This window comes from Pogonomyrmex barbatus, unplaced genomic scaffold (assembly GCF_055798465.1).
Source record: "Pogonomyrmex barbatus isolate J1 unplaced genomic scaffold, ASM5579846v1 scaffold1, whole genome shotgun sequence".
Lineage (NCBI taxonomy): Eukaryota > Metazoa > Arthropoda > Insecta > Hymenoptera > Formicidae > Pogonomyrmex > Pogonomyrmex barbatus.
In genome coordinates this window covers 8,199,533-8,221,076 of record NW_028297098.1, presented here as the reverse complement: position 1 = coordinate 8,221,076, position 21,544 = coordinate 8,199,533, and the positions used below count along the sequence as shown (strand labels likewise).

The window sequence follows — 21,544 nt, the reverse complement described above, 5'->3', positions numbered from 1 at the left end:
GTAATTACTAACATTTGCGAAATAATTAAACGTTTAAATCGATCAGAATTATTGCAATACGCCCGTAATGCGCGATAACGATATGCATAATCATTTTATATATTCATTACGTGTATATTATTTATAATGTGCATCGATAAATTTCTCGTATTGAATGTTTCTACATGTCGTTCATTATCAAAGATTTTTTTATCATGCAAACGAGGAAGACACAGATGCTGCTTTTTTATCATTACATGTGTAAATTTAAATAATGTCTATAAAAATTATACGCAGAAAATTTTAATCTCTTTTAAATACTTTTGCAGGATGAAATAAATATCGATGAGTATTTCCATTAATTGTTATGCCTTTATTAATTAACGCAGGGTTATTAATGAGTTTGAAATAATCAAAACTTTTATAAAAACCATATTAACAATTCGATATAAATACGAATGACTCGCGATCATAAAATTGTTAAGTTCAGAAATACCAAGCTCGAGAAAACTAGGATTTTGATTACGATTTACGACGTATCGAGATTTTCCTTTTCAACATGATTTGCTAATTTTCACCTTTGCCAATTTTCTGTTTTAAATTTTATTTTTATTCAAAATTAAATGTTTTCTCTAATTTATTTACAAATTAATAACCATTACTGTAATCATTTGCAATAATAATGCAGCTTCATCGTGTTTAATAATCGGAAAAAAGCGGATTATGAATCAGTAATTCATTTCACGCTCGGAATCTTTTTGCGTGCACTGGCGTGCGTGTGCGACGCAAAGCGGAACGTGTTCCGCACTATTCCGCAGAGACAAGCGCAACACCGCAAAGCCACTCCTATATCACCTCGCGGTTTTGGTTAGAGCGTTAGAACGGAGACAGAGAGCGAGAGAGGAAAATGTGTATCACTCGCACAGCGCGGATAGTGCAGCAAAGAGAAACGATGATAAGAGCGCCGGCTCTGAAGAGGCTGCACTGACGAACTATTCTTGAAAGGCATTAATGGAACGTCACGTAAAATTGAACCGATTTGCATCTTCCATCGAACTACTTGAAGTGCAATTTGCACTTATAACTTTTACTCTAACTTAATTTTTAGTTTGTTACGTTGTTTTATTTTTTAACTTGTTACACTTATCGGTTTATGAAAGATAGATCAGAAGTTCCAAACAAGAATTAAATAAAATAAATACAATTTTAAACATATAATAATAAATATATTTTTTTAATTTAACTCTCACATAAAAGCGAATATTAGAAAAGAGTATGAAATAAAAATATTTTTAATCACGTGTAATGATGCTTTAATAAATCTTAATTAACATATACATATATAAATTTTAATTTTGCTAGAATTAACTTACATTGGATAACTTTTCACTAATATTGTTCTAAAAAATTTTGTTATGGTACAGCGTGGTCATTATTCTTGTAAATATTCTCCGTTATCGCCAATTATAATTAATTGTGATCGTTAGCAGGAAAACGAGCTTCTCTTCGCTATGGCGCATCGATTGCTCGACAGTTTCCATTAATCGGATTTGCCCGACATAAAATCTGTTAATACCAGTGGGGTCCGCGGTAATTAGCAGCCGGTGGCCGGCACTGTAATTTAATAATTGTTGCTAATTTTACATCGTTTACTTGCCCAGGGAGAGAGACGGAGAGAGAGAGAGAGGGAAGGGATGAAAGGGGTAGAAGCGAGAAGCGAGTGGAGTTCGACGTTTGCATCGGATGGGGGCTGCTTTTCTCGTAACCACCGCGTTGGTTAGTACGTCGATGGTTAGAGAACCGTGACAAATTGCAACGTGGGCGGGCAGTATAGCCGATCGAAACAGCCGACGGTAGAGGCGGCCAACGAATTTCACGAAATTGGAAACTGGAAAACCGATCCAGGAGGGACGGGAATTTCCAGATTGACACGCGCGCGTGCTAAACCACTATGTATAAATTCGCCAGGCTCATAATTGAATAACGACGTTAAAGTCCGTGTCGCCGACAACCTATATATGTGACCTGCAATTCTTTAGATTCATTTTTTTACCAGTTTTTTAATATTTTTTTGAAAATATATTTTAAACGTATAAAATAAATATTTTGTAAACAAATATTTAAATATTTTTTATTTATTTTTTATTCTTTGTCTTTTTTCCTCATGCGCTACAGCTTCGATAAATGATATTTGTGTCATGTTTGTTTTATGACATATTATGTCATTTTAGCTTTCATCTCTGTCATAACATCGAATATCACTGCAATATCAAATATTAGAATTTTTTAATTATTGGTACACGATGGCGAAAAAAACTAGAATGCAGCATCGAGATTTTAATCATTGTAATTTATCACAGCAAACAAATTATCTCCGATTAATTGTTATCGTTAAATTTTCCATCTGCGTGTCATCCGTATATTTGAAAATTTTGCTTATGTCACTTCCTTGTCCATAATGCAGTTTTCCATTACGTTTCAGTATAATTAACGTAATTTAATAAAGTCCTAGTTCCATGTCATCACGAAATTACTAAGGTATGAATTTATTCGACAATCATTATTTTTATAGTGAGGTTTACACAATCTGGAATTATAGTCAAGCTGCGGCGATAACGAGTTTCATAGAATATTATTTTTCTGATAACGCTCAACAATTTATGGAGTTTTGTTACAAAACGCGAATTGCTTAAATAGTTTATGTCGCGTATTTTAAACGGACGCGCACGTGACAATCTTACGGACGGCGAACACTACGATTTATTATGCAGTTTTCAATTACGACAGTTAGAACAATTAATATAATTTAATAGATATGCATTTCATATGGCATTCGTTCTATCATGAAATTTACGCTCTGACTGCCAGTATTTTTTTATCTTACACTTGTATACTATATATTTATGAGTATAGTCTGGTTTTATTCAATACTTCCAGTTCACCACTCCTTTTTTCAGTTCAGTCGAGTTTTGTCAATTGCAACATATCGCTCTTACTACACTTTATGTAAAAAAATAGCATGCCGGAACGGTTAAAATAATGACTATTAGAGCCGAGATTATTTTGGAATGTTTATATCTGATTTTCTAAATATCATTCGAAATAGTCGTTCGTTACTGATAATCATATTTGCAAGGTGTCAGCTCATCGATAACGTCCGTCAATAAATTATTGATGGTGCTTATCAACACCGCGATGATTTGTGAACCGCGATGTGACGAATGCGCGATTGTGCATGCTTAACGAAAAATCCATTATCGCACGTGGATGACATACGTGACAAAAACGAATATAAATACGGGTAGTTGCTATATCACCGATGCATTTTGTTAATTGTAATTCACTTCATCGAGTAGATGAAACTATTAAATTAAACTACACGATTAAACTAAAAATTACACGATATTCTAGTAAATAAATATAATTTCTAAAAATCATTACTTTAATGATGTTAATAAGGTTTCATTTGTTTATTCATATTAATCTCTTATTAATATAAAATACAAATTGTTTATTTAATTCTGTTGAAATTTTAGTGAATATTTAAAATACTCCGAATACATTCAATAAAATAATAAATTTTAGTATTCTCCATCTGTTGTATGCACGCGTTAAATCTATAGCCGACTACTGCTAAAAGTTGCAACTATGCATGTTATTGATTAATATATAATAGATATATTATGGAGGACGTGCACACGAATCTGTACATTGAATACACTTTGTTTAATAGGTGCGATTATTCGCGACCGATTTTAATACCAGTATCAAATCACGCATATCAGTCGGATCTACGAATTTATCCCCTTCCATTCCCCTCCCCCTTTCTCCCAGGGGTAGAATGATATCGCAACGCGTTATTATCGCTAATCCGCTTCAGGATCGTTTTGTCGAAATCACAATGGTGAATTTTGTAAGCGGGTCGGCGAGTTGTTGAATCAAAATTGTAATTTCCAATAACACTTTGCACGCGATTGTGCGATCCCGCAGGGATGATCCCAGGCTAAGCTCGATAATGCGGCCCGAAACTCGATTTCCGAGGTTATTGATATCGAAACTGCCGCTTAGGATTTTAAACTTTTGCATCTACCCCGCCGTCTCTCTCTCTCTCTCGCTACATTGGGATATTGTTAGAATATCCTGGGATTTGCAACTTTCGTTGACGTGATCGGACCCGACTTGTTTTTGTAGGAAGTATTAAGCATCTCTTCGTCATTGTTAAATAATCAGTACCAATAGCTAATGAGATTTTTGGTTTGGTTTACGCGGAGGTAGGGATTAAGCCGTAACTTGTAAGTCCTTGGAGTTTTTCGGTCTTTACGAAGTTCCGCTGTCACGTGACTCGAGGAACAGTCATTAATGAAGTTAAACAAAGCGGAAATAAAAACTTACTTGAAAACCCGTTTAACCTTAATCCTTAATAGATATTCGCGTAAGCTAATATTAACTTACAAGTATGCAATTGCAAGTTAGAAGAATATCTATTATGCATAGACGATTACGTGGAGCGTATATAATAATTAATAATTGAGATATAAGATCAGATAAAATCCGATCCGTTTTTAAGAAAAAAAAAAATGAAAAAGTTATATCTCGTAATAATATTACGGTTTTTGTTTAGGCTTACTTTAGACTTTTGACAAGAAAAAAAGCAGAGAAAACCTTTAAAAAGAGGTAGTTTCAGTCGTAACGAATTAAATCATAAATAACGCGACGGATTTTTCCGACACGCACGGCATTCAACTCGTTCTTTTCTCGCGTGCTCTCGAGAGCGTGCTCTCGAAAAGCGGTCGCCATGCATTCATCGCGCTCGTATATCACTGTCCCTGGCCGTGGATTTCAACAATGAAAGTCATCGACAACGGAGAGGAGCGCTCTCGCTCGTGCGTCGGCGACAATAAGTGCGCTGCGCGGGATAACTATTTTTTTGTTTTTTTTCTCTTTTTTAATCGCTGGGACGGACGTTTAACAATGCAATACGTCCTCGTGTCTTGCAGCGTGCGCGCGTACCGGCTGCGCGGCCGGTCGATAAAGGGCCGCTCGCCGTCTGTAATTCCGATTCCGCCGGCGACTTCGAAGTCAAGTCGCTACAGCTGTTGCAACGGCCGCGACGACGTGACGGCAAGCGTGCTTCACGAGCCGATGAAACGGAGAGCTGAATTCCGCGAAGTCCATAAATTTTTGCTTCGTTAGAGAGCGAGTAGCTCCCTCCCCGATACGCGTGTATACTATATATCAGCGGAGCATATTTCACGCGACTCATACATGCCGGCCATGCGAATACGGCACGGAGGCAGGGTGGAAAGAGGAAACTTATTTGCAGGAAACATCATTGATATGGATATGTCAAAGTTGCAACGATTCCGAAATGCATCGTGTTGCACGCGCGCGATACTGTTTCACTGCGGTAACGATTTTCCGATCGGTTTTCCATTTAATGAATACAATTCGTTTGTTGGTATATATACACCGTGTATGCGACACGATAACATGCTAATTCCTATGAGTTTATTTATTGATTTTATGTAGAGGATATTTTATTATGAAAGGTTTTAAAGGAAAACGAAACGAAAAAAATGTACTTTAGATTATTATCTCTATTAGAGATACATAATATGTTAATAATAGAAGTGAGAGAATAATAGAAATCTTTTTTTCTTCAATTTAATTAGGGAAATATTCGTTTATGAAAAATTGAAAGAAAATTGCTCCTTCACATTTTATATTCTCGTCTTCGTATTCAAGATCTGCATCTCTTTTTTTTTTCATTCGCCTCTTTTATTTCCTTCGGAATATTAATAAGAGTCTCTGCCGGATAGAAGATGGTCTTATTTATTTTATACGTAATAATGCACAGGGTAAATTATTTAATAACGAAAAATATTTCCTATTTAATTGAAGTCTGATAACTAACGTTATATTAGAAAGCATTTTTTTTCTCGTATTAATTTCGTATTGCGATTTTTATTCCGAATCTACGTAGTTTTTAGATAAAACAGTTATCGATTTTCTTTAACCAAAAGTCGGTGATTTTATTTACTCCATCCGTTTTAGCTGCCCAGCTCGAGTCCGCACAGTGCCATTATCGTTTATTGATTTCGTATAAATCGTGCGGCCGAGCGCTCGGTATCTCCTCGTCTTATTCTCATGCCACTTCGGGAACGGGGTCGAAAGTATTCCGCACAATTCGCAGGTATCGGCTTGTATACGAATACGATACTTTTCCCGAACTATGGCAAAGCCTCGTCCGACGAAACGAAAGTTTATCCTAAGTACGCGACGTGACTTCTTCCCAACTTTGCGGCAGAAACGCCCGCGGGCGTAAAAACGCGGCCGTCGAAAATAAATCTCTACGGGGTTGAGAAGACTTACAATGTGTCACCAGTTATAAATTCTTGCCTTTTCGCCAGGATTTTAGACAGCCGAGGTGAACGAGGGAAGGTAACTTCATCGGTTCTCTGACTTTTTGCATCTATGCAAGTGTGTAAAATTCAGGCTCCATTTTTCACGAAAGCACAGTTACTCAGCTTCTTTTCAAAATATTTTTTTGATTTGAAAAAACGATTGGTTCTACATTTTTTTCAAAAGTAATAAGACTACTTAAATTACGATTTTTTTCTATATTTTTTAAGTAAAGCATTATTTGAATTTTTTACTATATTAACTCTTGTAAATCTTTTGTTATTATCTTATAACTGGGAGAAGTCTGATATATTTGTTTTCTTCACATAAATCCGTGTATCGGCAATAAGTTGCATATGCTGCATACGGATTATTACACATTTGTATACATTTACGATAGCGCGAGTAGAAAAGTAATCATGGTTTTCTTCACGCGTTTGGAGGAGCCAAACACGTAGTCGGCGCTTTCGAAAGCACACTCTTGATGTTTGCTCCGATTGCGTGCTCGGCATTTTCCTCATATACGCCGATATATTCCGCCATTTTATCCCTAACCGAAATCCAATTTTCAATATCATCACCAAGACGAGACTGTTACAAAGAAATGATAAAATTTTTTTTTATATTTGTCGCGTATTTGTGAGATAATTATTTCTATAAATTTGCATTTGAGAATATAATATAATATAATATAATAAGTGATACGCATTCTCTGCAATATTGTTTATGAAAGAGTGAAGCAACGTGATAATGCTCTGAGCATATCGTAAATTCGTGAATCATTCGACATCAAGAAACACGCCGTCGATTGCAACGATGTACAATCGCGAGGTCGGGATTTCGCATGTTGAGTTTACGCTCACACGCACACAGCAGCCACCATGTGCCACTTCGTCTTTACCAAAGTGGCTCCTTATCGCAAAGTTTAGGGCGTTGACGTTGATACGGCGGCAGGGTTTGAACGAGCCCCCTCTGTGCGAGAGGCAGGCAAACGGTCCCTACTGCTTCGGCTTAATCTGTTTAATCTGCCTAATCCGCTCCACGCCGATTCCGCACGCCAATGCGAATATAGCCCTTTATCTGCAGCACTCGACTATAGTAATTCATGCGTTACCAGCCCCCAGAGCGTGATCACGAGTTATCCCGAGGGAAGATTTGGATGTATCCCGCGATTTGAATGGTATTTTTGAGTGGGCGAATTAGCACATATTGTACCGTAAGAGAGCATCGATAACTGACTCGAATTCAATTGATACGCGAATTAAAGTGTTTAAAAAATATTTGAAAAATATTATAAAAATTATAATATTATTAATATTATAAATTTATTAAATTAATGTTATAAAAAAATATTCATAGAAGATGTTCTGTTCTTTTCTGATAATAAATAGATATTTTATCGAATATAATAATATACTGTTGTAACAATGCTATTATGCAATTTATATTCTTCCTGTGTCATCAATCTTTGCGAGAAATATGGGCCTGATTGTAATCGACATCGTGCTTTCGACGAGTGAAAGCGTGTAAGCCCCTAATTCAATTTCTGACATTTAAATTAATTTAGGGTGCTGCACCATTTTCGAGTCGATTTAGCTAATTCGGCTCGCGATGATTTGGCTCACCGCCGTAGACCTCAATTTATCCATATCCGTGGTTGGTGACTCATACTCCAGCACGTCCGCGCACACTAGCCTCAAGAGACACTAATTATCCCTACGCGGACAACCATGCTCGATGATAATTAACACGTCACGCGTGTATTAGTCGTTTGTATAAAATTGTATTCGCGCGAGATCAACATTAACAATTGATAATCGATCGGGATAAATATTAGCTGTCTGCAAACGTTGGCCAGCTTCCATTGCATTGCAATATTTAAAGAAAATGTCATTTCTAGTGGAAAAGTTGATTCAATAATCGATTGAAAAGTATAATAAAATTAAGTTTTTTTTTTGATAAAATTGAGAATATTGTTTTTAGAGACTAACATTTCATGAAAATTAGTATCTTGATAAAAGTATCGTCTTACTGTATTCTGCTACAGCAGAATATAAAGGGTTTTCAAAAGTTAACAAGTTGGGGTTATATAATTAATTTTTAATTAAAATACTTTTAGATATTATCTTAAACAAAATATTTTTTTTAAATATTATATATTGTTTTTTAAAAAAGATGCATCTTTATGACATATGACGACATATTAAAATACTTTGTTTTTCAATATATCATTATAATTATGATATTACATTATTTACACGTTATTGTTTTTATCCAGATATTATTTTTCGAGAAAATTTTGCAATGAGAGAACTAAGAGGTGCGACACGACCGACCTCGATTGAAATAGATTGAACCTTTAATTGCATATGCTCAAGAGATACTCGCGTATATTTTTTGCCACTTGAGAATAGTATTTATATATTTTAAGTTTTTACGAAATTAATTTTAGATCGCGATTTTATTTTAATCAGTGTAATTAGCCCACAAATATGCCAACTCGGGAAAATTTCGAATTAAATCTGTTATATTGTTATTTTTTTAATTAAAATTTCCTTTTCCACCTCAGTAATTTCCTTCTTTCTATTTAGACTAAAGACTAAATATTTTAGCCTTTTCGCAGACGTTAGCATGCTACGCCGCATCTTCCGCCGCAAATTTAATTTTAGGAACGTGCTTTCCATAATATAATAAATTTTGGCACGTTAAATTTGTCATCTCAAGAAATTTACAAACGACCCCGCTCTAAATTTCTTGAAATGACAAACTATTTGTCGAATTGTTACGTGCTTTACATATTGCATACTTTGCATACTATCTAATATAAACAAATATAATCTTCAATATCACATATATGAATATAATATTAAATCGTAAGTTGAATATTAAATTGTAAGTAATTATTGAATTTATTATTCAATAAATAGCTGTTGTTCGCGCCATAAACATGTCTCGCAATAATGTACGAATTCGTATAATAATCCATACGCTAATTTTCGTTTCAATACTGATCATGCTTCCATCATTCAAAGCTTTCAAGAAGCCAAGTGGCGTAAACAAATGTCCTCGATTTCGCGAAGCCGGACACTTTAGGGCGATAATGGGCGCGTTGTTGTACGAAATGGGCATTACATTAGGCGGTCTGATTTTCAGTTTAATGGAGTTCCGGAAGCATGAAGTTTAATGGAAACAGTAGGGTCGCAAGCGCAACTGCGAGCAACTCTCCTTCTCAGTGGGGTTGAAACTGGCTCTTGATAGCCATTCGTGAAAATATAACAGAAATAAAATGACACATATATTACGATGATTGTATTATATCTTAGTATAATATATCTTAAGCGCCAAGAAAGACTACACGTGACACATACCAATTTGGATTATTTGAAAAATGGATTACTTGAAATCTGACAGAATATAACTTACAACTTATTCCGCTTAAATATCTTTACTAACATGCATTAATATTGAAAATGGGAAAAATGTAAAATAAATTAATTAAGAATTATTAATAAAGAATTCGTCTTACAGCATATTAAATTATATCTCATGTCGCGAATCATTTTTTATCCTGTTTTCACATGAAACTAATAAATCTGCTGAAAGTAGCAAATGCAGATTACGTTATCATAAACCGGCAAAAGTCAAAGGAGGAACAGAAGGCTAGCGAGAAAACGGAGAGAGGAAGCTGTGAGAGAGTATATCGGATTAGCGACAGAAGTTTGGTAATTAAGTGGTAAGTGAGGTTGAGTAAGGGAGAGGAATTTAGTAGGCGGGCCATCCCTTTGCCCTATGCGAAAACGGAAGCAGAGGTGACACGAGTCAAAGAGAGGTTGGAAGCAGATGAAGAGGAGTCAGGAAAGGAGAGCGATAGGATGGACTGTAGGCAAAGATAATTAGCGAGTTAATGTGAGTCGTTGTCGCTCGAATTACATTACCGCGAGTATCATACTGTGGACAGGAAAAAGTTGAAAGTCGTTATGTTTACGAATCTTTGATCAATATAATTAATTTATCTTTGGATAACATGTAATGCTTGCGATATCGATTGTTCCTAATTTATTTAATTTATTTAATTTTAAAATTTTATCAACTGTCTAATATATTGAAAATAATCGTTGATTAGTAATAGCACTTGTATATTTTTGTATATTAAACATGTCCAAAACATTCAGATTTTCTTTTGAAATCTTTCTTTGAAAGCTTTCTGAAATAACCTTTTCAGATAATATTAATATCTAACTTTTCGACGAAAAAATTGGGTTAGAGATATCGGTTTGGCAATAAGGTGGAAAATAACTTCACGAAGATAGCTTCGATGTTTGGAGGAACGCAAGGTGATGGGTAAACCTAAGGGTGAGCCTTTTCGCATGGCTTCGAAAAACAAATATTTGCGTTGAGTCGAGCCATCCTTCTTACGTCTCGAAAATGTATTTAATGTCAGCAATGAGGAAAAGGATGTAAAATAACGAAGATAAAATAATTCAGCGATTCGTATTTGAATACAAATTCACTCGCGGTGAGATATCAAGAAAAACAATAGCGATATAATTTCTTTAAAATAAATATTTAAAATGTATGTATATCGATCACTTGACCGTCCCGTTTATGAAGCAAAATATATCAGTAGAAATATATAATTTCAGCATACTTGGTGCTCGATATTCGAAAATTGGCACAATAAAGCATTGTCCGGTCTCGCATTATCGAGCCTATATTATCAGGCCGTCTCGTACGAGAATTATTAGATCGTTTAAACAGCGAATGCAATTAATCAGTTTTATGTTGAAACTGATATTGTCAGGGCATTTATTACGCAGCGTATCAATACCGGGGAAATAAATTAATGGTTATTACTGAAGCTCGATGTTCTTTTAATGGGCTGCTGCTGCGCGGCTATTTTATACCAGATGACAAAAGAGCTCTGATGAAATCAAAGCGTTAAATGCATAAAAGAATGAGATAATATCGAGCCACTAAAAGACATATAATTTGTGAGTTTCTAAATTCTTGAAAAACAAAAGTGTTTAAAAGCGATTCATAAGCGAAATTCATTTATCTTATTATCTTTTCATCGTTCTACATGTGAGTAGAAAGTATGATTTTCGAGTTTTGTACTGTTTCAGGATAATTACGCGCAAAGCTTTATGTAAAAAGATTTTATTTTTATCGAGTTAATCAATTTATTTCACACATGAAGTAATGCGGAGAAAATAAAGGATAGCGTGTGCACGGGGATATGAGATATGTACCTTGGTGAATGTGAGGGTAGCTATCGGCGGTAGACGAGGTAGATTCGGATAATAGAAGCTTCCCGCGGGATGTGCCGGATATCGGGATGTGATCCTGTAAGCGATTCCTTGGGGCTGCGTTGGCCAGTTGGCAGCCGTGAATGTGAAGCCGTTATCCGTGCCCCCATCCAGCGGGTCGAGCTGTTGAAAAAGGAATAGCGAAGGTGGTTTAAATGGATGCATTTTCCGAGCATTCGCGGATTTTAGTGGAATGACAAGATGTGCAACGATATATATATATATATATATGTGTGTGTGTGTGTGTGTGTGTGTGTGTGTGTGTGTGTGTGTGTATATATATATATATATGCACATGCACACGCGCGCGCGCACACCACACACACACATACACGCACATCCACATATGCATAGGGCACCCGATAATAACCGTATCATCTCTTGTAAGTAAGTAGAATAGGTTGTATCGAATAGAAAAATTTTATTTTGCGATTGTCGCAATAATTTAAGAGTTATTAACTTATACAGAATGAGCTTTCATACAAAAACATAGCTCAACATTGTGCACACTCATGGTTACTAGACGCGCGGCAATATATTTACAAGTGTGTGCTATAAACAAATATCTATTACTCGTAGATTATATCCAAACATTTTGCTATGCACCTAGCAACTATAAATATGCATAACATTGAGCTGCCTTTTCGCACGAATGCACATTCATTCGCGGATCTGTATAGATTAAATAATTCTTTAATTATTGCGAAAATCATAAAATGATACAGGACTTTTTTGTTTAATATAACTCACTCTAATCGTTCACGAGAAGTAATACAGTATTATCGAACATCCTGTATATATGTATATGTATATTCGCGGTGAGATAGAACCGCTCAGTGAGACACGCGTCCGCCATCGCTAGGCACGCGTGGAGTTGTTGATTGCAAGCGGCATTGGCTATGCTTTCATCTACGTACGTTACGTGCGCCTAGCGTGTTTCACGCGTGCCTAGCAACGGCGAATGCGTGCCTTACTGGCCGGTTTTATCTCACCGCGCGCTTGCAATTTGACTATTTTCATAAATTTAATAACTCGTTAACTATTGCGAAAATCGTAAAATAGTACAGGACTTTCGACTTAGTTTAGTTTGCTCTACTTGCATATAACTGCTTGGCCGAGGTTTTTATTTTTTTTGAGAACACCCTGTGTGTGTGTGTGTGTGTGTGTGTGTGTGTGTGTATGTGTGTGTACACCATAAAAAAATGTCCTCCAAAAAAATAAACCCTCTGGCCAAGCGGTTATATATATATCAGGATGTCTTTAAACTGATGCATTTTCTTTTAAGAGTAGATTCTTTGGAATATTCTAAGACAAAAATTCTAATATAAAAATGTCAAGACTATAATAGTTTTTAAATTATTGGCAATTAAAGTTCACTAATCACAGAGCTGATATTTCGCGCGCTCAGACATGATGATCTATATGACAAGTGGTAAAGGTTCCACCATAAATATTTGACATATTACTAATATTACCATTAATAATATTACCAAAAGTTTACCATCTGAATTGGTTGAACCATTTTGACATTACCATACGAGGTAAATAAATATGGTTATGCATTTTTTTTGACAGCTATTACAATATTGTTATTGAACAGATATTTTACGATGTTATGTTGTGATATTAATTGTGTAATATACAAATAAATTCCGAAACAAAAATAATTTCTTAATAAGAATGTCATTGTATATTTCTGTGATATTCTCGATGTTGTAAGAGGACCCTCGTGAAACCTTTATCACTTGTCATATCACCATGTCTGAGCGCGCGAAATATCAGCTCTGTGATTAGTGAACTTTAATCGCCAATAATATAAAAACTGTTATAGCCTCATTTTCATATTAGAATTTTCGTCTTAGAATGTTCCAAAGAATCTGCTCTTAAAAGGAAATATTTCAATTTTGGGACATTCTGTATATACAGGGACACCTAGGGATGTATATATATATATATATATATATATATATATATATATATATATATATATATATTCGCGAAAATTGCAAAATGATAGAGAACTTTTTTACTCAGTTTTATCAGCTCTACCTGCACACGAAAGATGATATAATCGATGCCGGACATCCTGTATATATATATATGTCCGACATCGCTGAGAGTTGATAATTTCGCGATAATTATCGAGTTATTAATTATTAAAAATCACCGTATCGATGCCGGACACCCTGTATATTTGTATGTATATACAGGGTGATTCATTTTAATCCATTCAGTCGAATATTTTGAAAACCGAGACCGGCAGATAAAAATGTTTCAAACGAAAATTGTATGGTTTGGAGGATATAAAAAGTTGTCATTAGTTTGACCTTGAGTGGTGTCGCCAAAATCATATAGAGGTCAACTTGTGTTTTTAAATGGAAACCCCCATTTTTTATTATATATTCCTGTAGCTCACTTCGAGAGCTCTTCAAAACACTATAATAAAATATTTTTTAGTAAGTACTTTCTAAGTTATGAGGCTTGAATTTGATATGCAATTGACATAAAGAATAAAATATCTCGTAAACTATTCATTTGCAACTATATCTTAATACTTTTATGCACAGAATAATGAGATGAATCAATTGGTGTAAAGAAAATACATAGCTGTTTTTAAAAAAAACAAACGTCGTTGCATATTGCAATACATCTTCATTTTTTTTAAAACAGTAATACACACACACACACATACACACACACACACACACACACACACACACACACACCACACACAAACCCATATACATAACGCATAAATTATATTTCATTACCGACGATGCTCAAACATCTGACTTTCCAAGGCTAATTCAAATGCGATTTACATCTTGTATACATATTATTTAACATATTATACGACCATATAATTATGTAAGACAAAAATATGTTTTAAATAATAATAGTTTATCGAATTGAATAAGCAACATGGATTATATATATAATTTATGTATATAATATATAAAGATAAATTATAATTAAAAATAGATAAAAATGCGGATATAAATCCGCATTTTTTATAAAAGTGCACGTTACATTATACATTTGCTGCGTTGCAATTACTTCAATTTCCTTTTCACGAGAGAAATTTTGATATTGATGCACTCAGTTTCATTACGCATTAATACCAAATGTAATTACCTCTACGGTAACGGTATCGACCCAATTGCCCTCGACGCACAACTGGAAGGAATCCACGCCTACGAACCAATCGGGACTGGGATTGATGCGCGCCATAATGCTAATTAGAGTATGATTGCCGTCCAAGAAAGCCCGAGTGATACTCGTGCCCTCTCCTTGAGGAATCGGTGGACCAGTGAATGAGTGAAGACTGTTTGGCGAATCTCCATCCGCGTCCAATCCGTCGGCTCTTCCGGTTTCCACGTACAATCTTGCGCCCGTAGACAATCTTTCGCCTAATCTGTATAGAGTGTAAGTCGAGTCATGCGTTCGACCTGCAAAAAGACACAATTGGACTTTTATTGTAACACTTCGTTGAAATATCTAGTTATATAAATTTGATATATCTTTTAACATGGAATGTCTGTGATGAATAATGATTATTAAGTAGAGATATGCAAGCTATTGCATATCAAATACAAATCGAATCAAATCGAATTTTACCTGATTCGATTCGATTTGAATTTGAATTTTCTATGATTCGAATTCGAATTATTCGAAAATTTTGAATCTGAAAGATTCGAATACGAATAACATATGTTAATCAATATTATTTTTCTTACATAGAAATTTCTTTCTTTATTATCTATATATTAAAACTCCTACCAATAATTATAACGATAATTAAAAATTATATTTCAACGATTCGATTTGATTCAATTCGATTCGATGTCAAAAGACCTTGAAAGAAAATTATTGTAAGACAAAGCTGGAAATATACATATATATTTTAAATAAAATAATATATTTTATTCATCTGTAAAAAGCGACGCTTGTTTCTCACGTTGCGAAACGCGACGATTACAGCATCGCGTAATCGTTATCCAACTGGCGGTGAAATAACGACCGCATCGTGATGCAAATGCGTTTAACGATCAATTATTCTTGCCAAGCAGCCCGATTCGGGAAACCGTTCGTCGTTCTCTTTTCTCGTCGTTGCTGGGGGCGTTAAGTAGCGCGCATTTAAGGCGCTTCATTAACGGCGGATTTCGTTCCTTTTGTAGTCGCGAGTAGTCGCGGACGACGGAAGCTACTCTCGAGATAGCCGAATTAATGCCCAGGAAGAGGAAGAGAGGGTATTGAATATATAGTCAATTAATGTACCGCTCGAGACTCGTTGTCCGCCATTCCGGAAATAATGCGCCATCCTCACAGAGATCCGTATATACACGTGCACACAAACACGTAGACGCGCCCACGCCGATCTCACGCGACATCCATGCACGTGCGCATCTACGCAATCCTGAAAAATCCCTCGGACAATCTTCCCTGACGTGCTTCATCCCATGTCTCGTCGGTTTCACCCCCCAACCGGCATTCATCGTCACGCACGATTTAACAATCGATCGATGGCGAATAAACGACGGCCGGGCGCGTCCCGTGCCGCTGAAAAACTAACGTCGCTCCAGACGGGATTGCGGCCGGTATTGTGCGTTACACGTGCAGCTTCCATCGCGTTACCATCCACTAAACCTTTCTTCTTTCTCTCGGACCCTTTTTACCAAACTCGCGGAATTTTAATCGGGAATCGACGAAACACCCGGCGCAATTAAACGTCACGTGTCGTAATCACCGGAAAACTCAAGAATTTTTTGCGACACTGTCGTATCTCAAATATGATAAACGCTACAATTTCACGTTTGATAGAAAACAACTATTTTAATCAATTAATTCGCATTTACTGTTCCAAGTCCTTTATCAATTAAAATTTAATTAATAAAATTTCCGATTAATCTCTCATTTACGAAATTTCCTATACTTCAGCAAAGAGAAAATTAATTTCGGATTTGTCAAAGGATAATCATCATGAAATGCTGCAAACTTTCCAAAATACGCCATGTATCAGTCTGCCGTATTTTTATTGCATCCAGTTATTCGCCAAAATGTTACGCGATGCGGTTTCTCATTCCATTCGTGCGAACAAAACCGAAACGTAGCTTTCAAAGGGATCGAAATAGTTCCCGTACCGGTAGTACACGCGCCGCAGTAGTCCCGCTGAGTTCGAAGGAGACGTAATTAGTTACGAAATTAATGGAAACCACGAGGGATATTGACTGCGTGCATTGGCAGACTTTACGCAGAGCCTGAAACTGCCGTAATTTCGGTCGAACTGTCGTTTCATCGAAGATAAAAATAAAAAAATTGAAATTTGATCAGAAAAAAATTCAAAATACACAAGTATTACAATGAAGTAAACTTCTAGAAATCTGCACATCTTATTGAAATACTCGCAAACAATCGTTAACATGTAACATTATTTTATTATCCATGAATTGACGTAGTCAATGTTGGTCAGTCCATGTTTTCTACTTTGCCGCGATGATTCGCGATGATTTTACATACGGCGATGGGAGCTGTGTTTTATTTAAATGAGAAAGAAGAACAGTAAGTTCTTCCTTTGATGTACATTCGTTTTTAGTTAAATCTAAAATTAATCTGTCTTTGTACAACACGCTCCTGAACTAATCCAACAGATTCCAACAGCACAAGTATTACACTGCCCCGCTCACGAAAGTAAGCTGAAAAAGCCATTAAAGTCGACTCGCGACTTAAATTGGCCTCGTTAATTAGATTAATTAGTATTGATCCGTTTTTCACAACCGCTCCAATCTGATCCCTGTCCGTCTTGCGGCGTCTTCCCATCCACCTTTACTCTCGCTCGTCTCGCGCAGACAGAATTTATGAATGAATATTATCTCCGTCCCTTTGAAGCTCCATCTATCTCTAACCGGTCGGTAATTTCATCAGGACTTAAATAGACGTTGATTCCATTCCGCAAATTACATTCGCAAACAGTGGCGTTTTATTAATTCCACCCGTTGCCGGCGGCGACGTCACCTCTTTTCAACGAGCACTTCGTTCTTTACATAGCTTTATTAACTTATATTAACAATCATTATTCAAGAAAATCTTCGAACGTATCTGTTTTATATTCCGCGGATTGAAATAAAAAGCAAGCTCAAGATGGATAGCGAAATAAATATAAAATATCAAATCTTCTCTCTTTTCTTTTGAGATTTGAAATAAGACCGCTAAGTTAACATTCTAGATCAACTCCGATTTAGATTTGTCCGTGTAATATTTCTCTGACACGCCATGAAAAATATACGCGACATCAACGTGGCACGATTCGCAATTCGATAGATTCTTATGATCGACTATTTTATTATTATATAACTGAACAATTTTCTCCGTACATGCAAATTTTCCATTGTTTTGTCGAAGAGCTATTCAATAAAAATCCTATCATTGAAAGATACTTTATGGAAATAACATAGCGAATTTTGTCGTCAATACGAATATTGCGATTTCGCACGAAAGTTCTTTCTAGAATAAATAAGAAATTCGATTCGATCAACCTGTCGAGACCGCGCACCTCTGCTATTCGCTTGAATCTCTTCTTTTTTTTTATATTCGACAAGCCTTGCGACATATTCGAGCGGTAAGAACAGCGGGACTGGTGGAGCCTGGAACGAAGATTGACGACACGACGAACGCGAATGGGCTCGCGGTTCAATTCGCGAAATTCAATGTCGCTAAATTTAAACTTTTGCACGGTGAAATCAATCCACCTAATGATCGTCATAATTCACTCTGTCAAAGAATTCGCAAGGCGACGAACTGTTTTTTTTTTCTTTTCATGATAGTTGAGAACTGTTAGTTGTATAAACGCAATGCGACAAAAAATTTTATCTTGTTCATTTCTCATCAAATATACGAAGCACGAAAAAGTTTTTATCTATTTAGCGGAGAAATTCGTCAAGACTTTGAAAGTTCAGCAGCATATTCGGGAAGATGTTTTAATAGTTTTTAATTGTAACTTCAATGTACCTTTCGATCATGTTTCGAAGGAACGTGACTTGGAGGAATCGGATAAAACACGATAATCGCATTTCGAAAATGTTCATCTAGATTTAAATGAGCATCCCTGCGCTTTCTGTAAGCGTAGTATTCAATTTTCAGGCCGGTACTATATCAAAGCCTGCGTCTTAAAGCGGTCGAATTCCTGATGAACAAGAGGGATAAGAACAATGTCGACTGGGATGGGACCTTTCGGATTGGCTCGTGGCTTCATTCAACGAAATCGACCGGGCCGTAATTGAAATGCGAACAAAGCTCGCTCGTGACAATACGCGACCTTTAATTAGTGCCGCGACGGAAGAACGCGCCGGCGGCGACGAGCGGAGCCCCGGCTCGTCGCCGAACTTATCCGTTTCCGTAAGTTCGGGAAAGTGCTTAGGGCAAACAAGCGTGATTTGACAAATTGCACGCGATCGCGTCAGGGAGACGAAGTCGTTCATTTCGGTGGCTGAAGAATGGACGTCTCGTACGGGTCGACATCGAGATTGATAAATTCGCCGCGGACGATGGCAAGGGTAGAAGTCGGATTGATAGTCGCGCGCAGTAGAGGAGCAACGAGTTTCGTGCCGGCTGGCTGTAAATGTTTCCAGTTCCTTCAGCGAAGGAACTGGAAAGTCCGGATTAACCCCCGACCGGATGAAAATCCGAGTAGGAAGACGCTCCTGCCTCTTCCGCCGGCGGTTCTTTGTTCGTCTTCATCTTCCTTGGAATTGGCGTCTGAAACAACTTTTCAACTTCCCTGGGAAGGAGCCGAGGAAAGCGGCGATCGCGGCCGACCTAGGTCACGAAGAAATTCCGCGTTGGAATAACGGAAGTGATGTGAGAGAGATTGCTGTATTCGAAATTTGATCCACGAAACTCTTGTTCTCGATTTGAAAACGTGTCTATCGAGCGTGTGAAAATTATGAGAATTGGAGATGAGTCTTATGAAGATATGTGCGATACTACAGTTTTCTTTACTACAGAGCTCCGTTCTTCTCATTACGCTATTCTGGATATTCTGATATTTCTAGGATTTTATTTTATTCGCGCGATTATATATTATTACCTCTTCTCGGAAACGTGCTTTCGCACTTCGTACTCTGATCAGTCGTGAATATTCGTTTATGTGCAGCTTAGGGAGAAATAGTATCGTCGACGGAGAACTTTTATTTTTACTACTGTCGTCGTATCTATTTAAGGCGACGAACATTTCGCACGTTTTCGTTGCACTGACTAAACCATACATGAGTCATCGTTTTCAGGGCGCATAATTTAACTTTCATGATATATTTTCTCACTATGAGAATTCACACACTATTCTCTATTATCTCTACTTTACTTCCCGCAGTAGACTTTAATATCTCGCGAATTTTATTTCAGTACGATTATTTCCATTTAAGGGGTCTATCTGTGCTCTCCTTCTATTTTTTGACTATAGAATTAGTATTACTAAAGGAAAATTTTATTACTATTGTTACTATTTAAGATAATGGCTATTCTTTATATTAATGATACGTTTCTCCGACTGTAGCACGTGAGTTAACGTTAATACCGACGTATAATTAAACTTTACACCACTAATTTTCGTAGCGCTATTTCATTAGCAACTGCACTAGAATGGCATATTTTGTTATATTTTCTTTCAAGGCTTTATAACGCATCTTACTTTAATATTCTTTTATTTTATCTGCTTATCCTTTTGCAGATATTATTTTCTTACTTCATTCTTTCATTTTACATCTAAATATTCCTTTATATACAGCGTAAGAGAAATAGTCGATAAAAAATTTTTACTACCATCGCCATTTCTACATTTCCAGCTCACGATCTGATATTACGCGGGTGTATAACTTAATAACCGGAATATATTCATACTACGAGGCTTAAATTAACCGGCGATTTCTTCCGCGTCTCGTGGTAAATGCTAGTGTACAATATGTACAATGTCATGAAATTTTCACACAAATATACTGTTTTTACATATCGCTTCCATTTTTATTGCGAGGTATTTCAACTTTTATATTGCTTATTTGAACATCTATTAGGTCCACAATTGATTTTCATTTTATTAATTCTTTTTATTATTTTTATTATTTTATAAGACTCTCTTTGAGCTTTCCATATCTATTACATTTTTTATTTTTACCATACTTTTTAACTTCAATATTATTATCTTATTGTCTATTTTGATAATAATTTAGAAATCTTTAAAATAAGAATTTACACACACACACACACACACACACACACACACACACACACACACACACACACACACACACACACACACACATTCTTTTACTAATATAGTTTGTGCGTGGAAAATTAATTTATTTATGACAAAGAAAATTTTTTCCAAATTTTCATTGTTTTCTTTTTTATAATGCTCTTTAAATAAATTACTTTTGTCATATATAATAATAATTTTAATAGAAAAAAAGAAACAATTTCGCGTAATTAAGACAATTCCTTTGCTTTGCTTGAAAGCTTTTTTTTATTTATAAAAATTATACAGTAAAAAATATATAATATGTATTATATTCGCTAGATTTAAAGTTGCGAATTAATTATCGATCCATTCGATAGTTTACAAGTGTTGGCGAGCACTGTCTATTGTGCATTTAAGAGAGAAGAGAACAAAAGGATCGTTCTATATTTACAGAATTTAGAGACTTTCCATCTTTTGGCACTGTTGCCAAAATAGGTAATAATGTCAGCAAATTTTCTTAGTATATACGCGTGTATACAAAGAGCTGTCTCTTATAAAATTATATCTATAGTTATTGTCATGCAACACAATTATTCTGTTTCATATTACATCTGATCTAATCTATAACTAA

The 21,544-nt window shown here is 35.8% G+C and overlaps 1 protein-coding gene across 4 annotated transcripts in view; it reads right to left on the bottom strand.

The window, feature by feature from the left end:
• Positions 1–21,544, bottom strand: part of LOC105431931 (spondin-1) — a 186,299-nt gene that overhangs the window by 40,762 nt on the left and 123,993 nt on the right. For all 4 annotated transcript variants that reach the window (XM_089082226.1, XM_011646447.2, XM_089082230.1 and 1 more), the window contains exons 3-4: positions 14,823–15,136; positions 11,631–11,810 (exon numbers count right to left, since the gene is read on the bottom strand). In XM_089082226.1, coding sequence (XP_088938352.1) covers positions 11,631–11,810; positions 14,823–15,136 — 494 coding nt within the window. The remainder of the gene's footprint in view (positions 1–11,630; positions 11,811–14,822; positions 15,137–21,544) is intronic.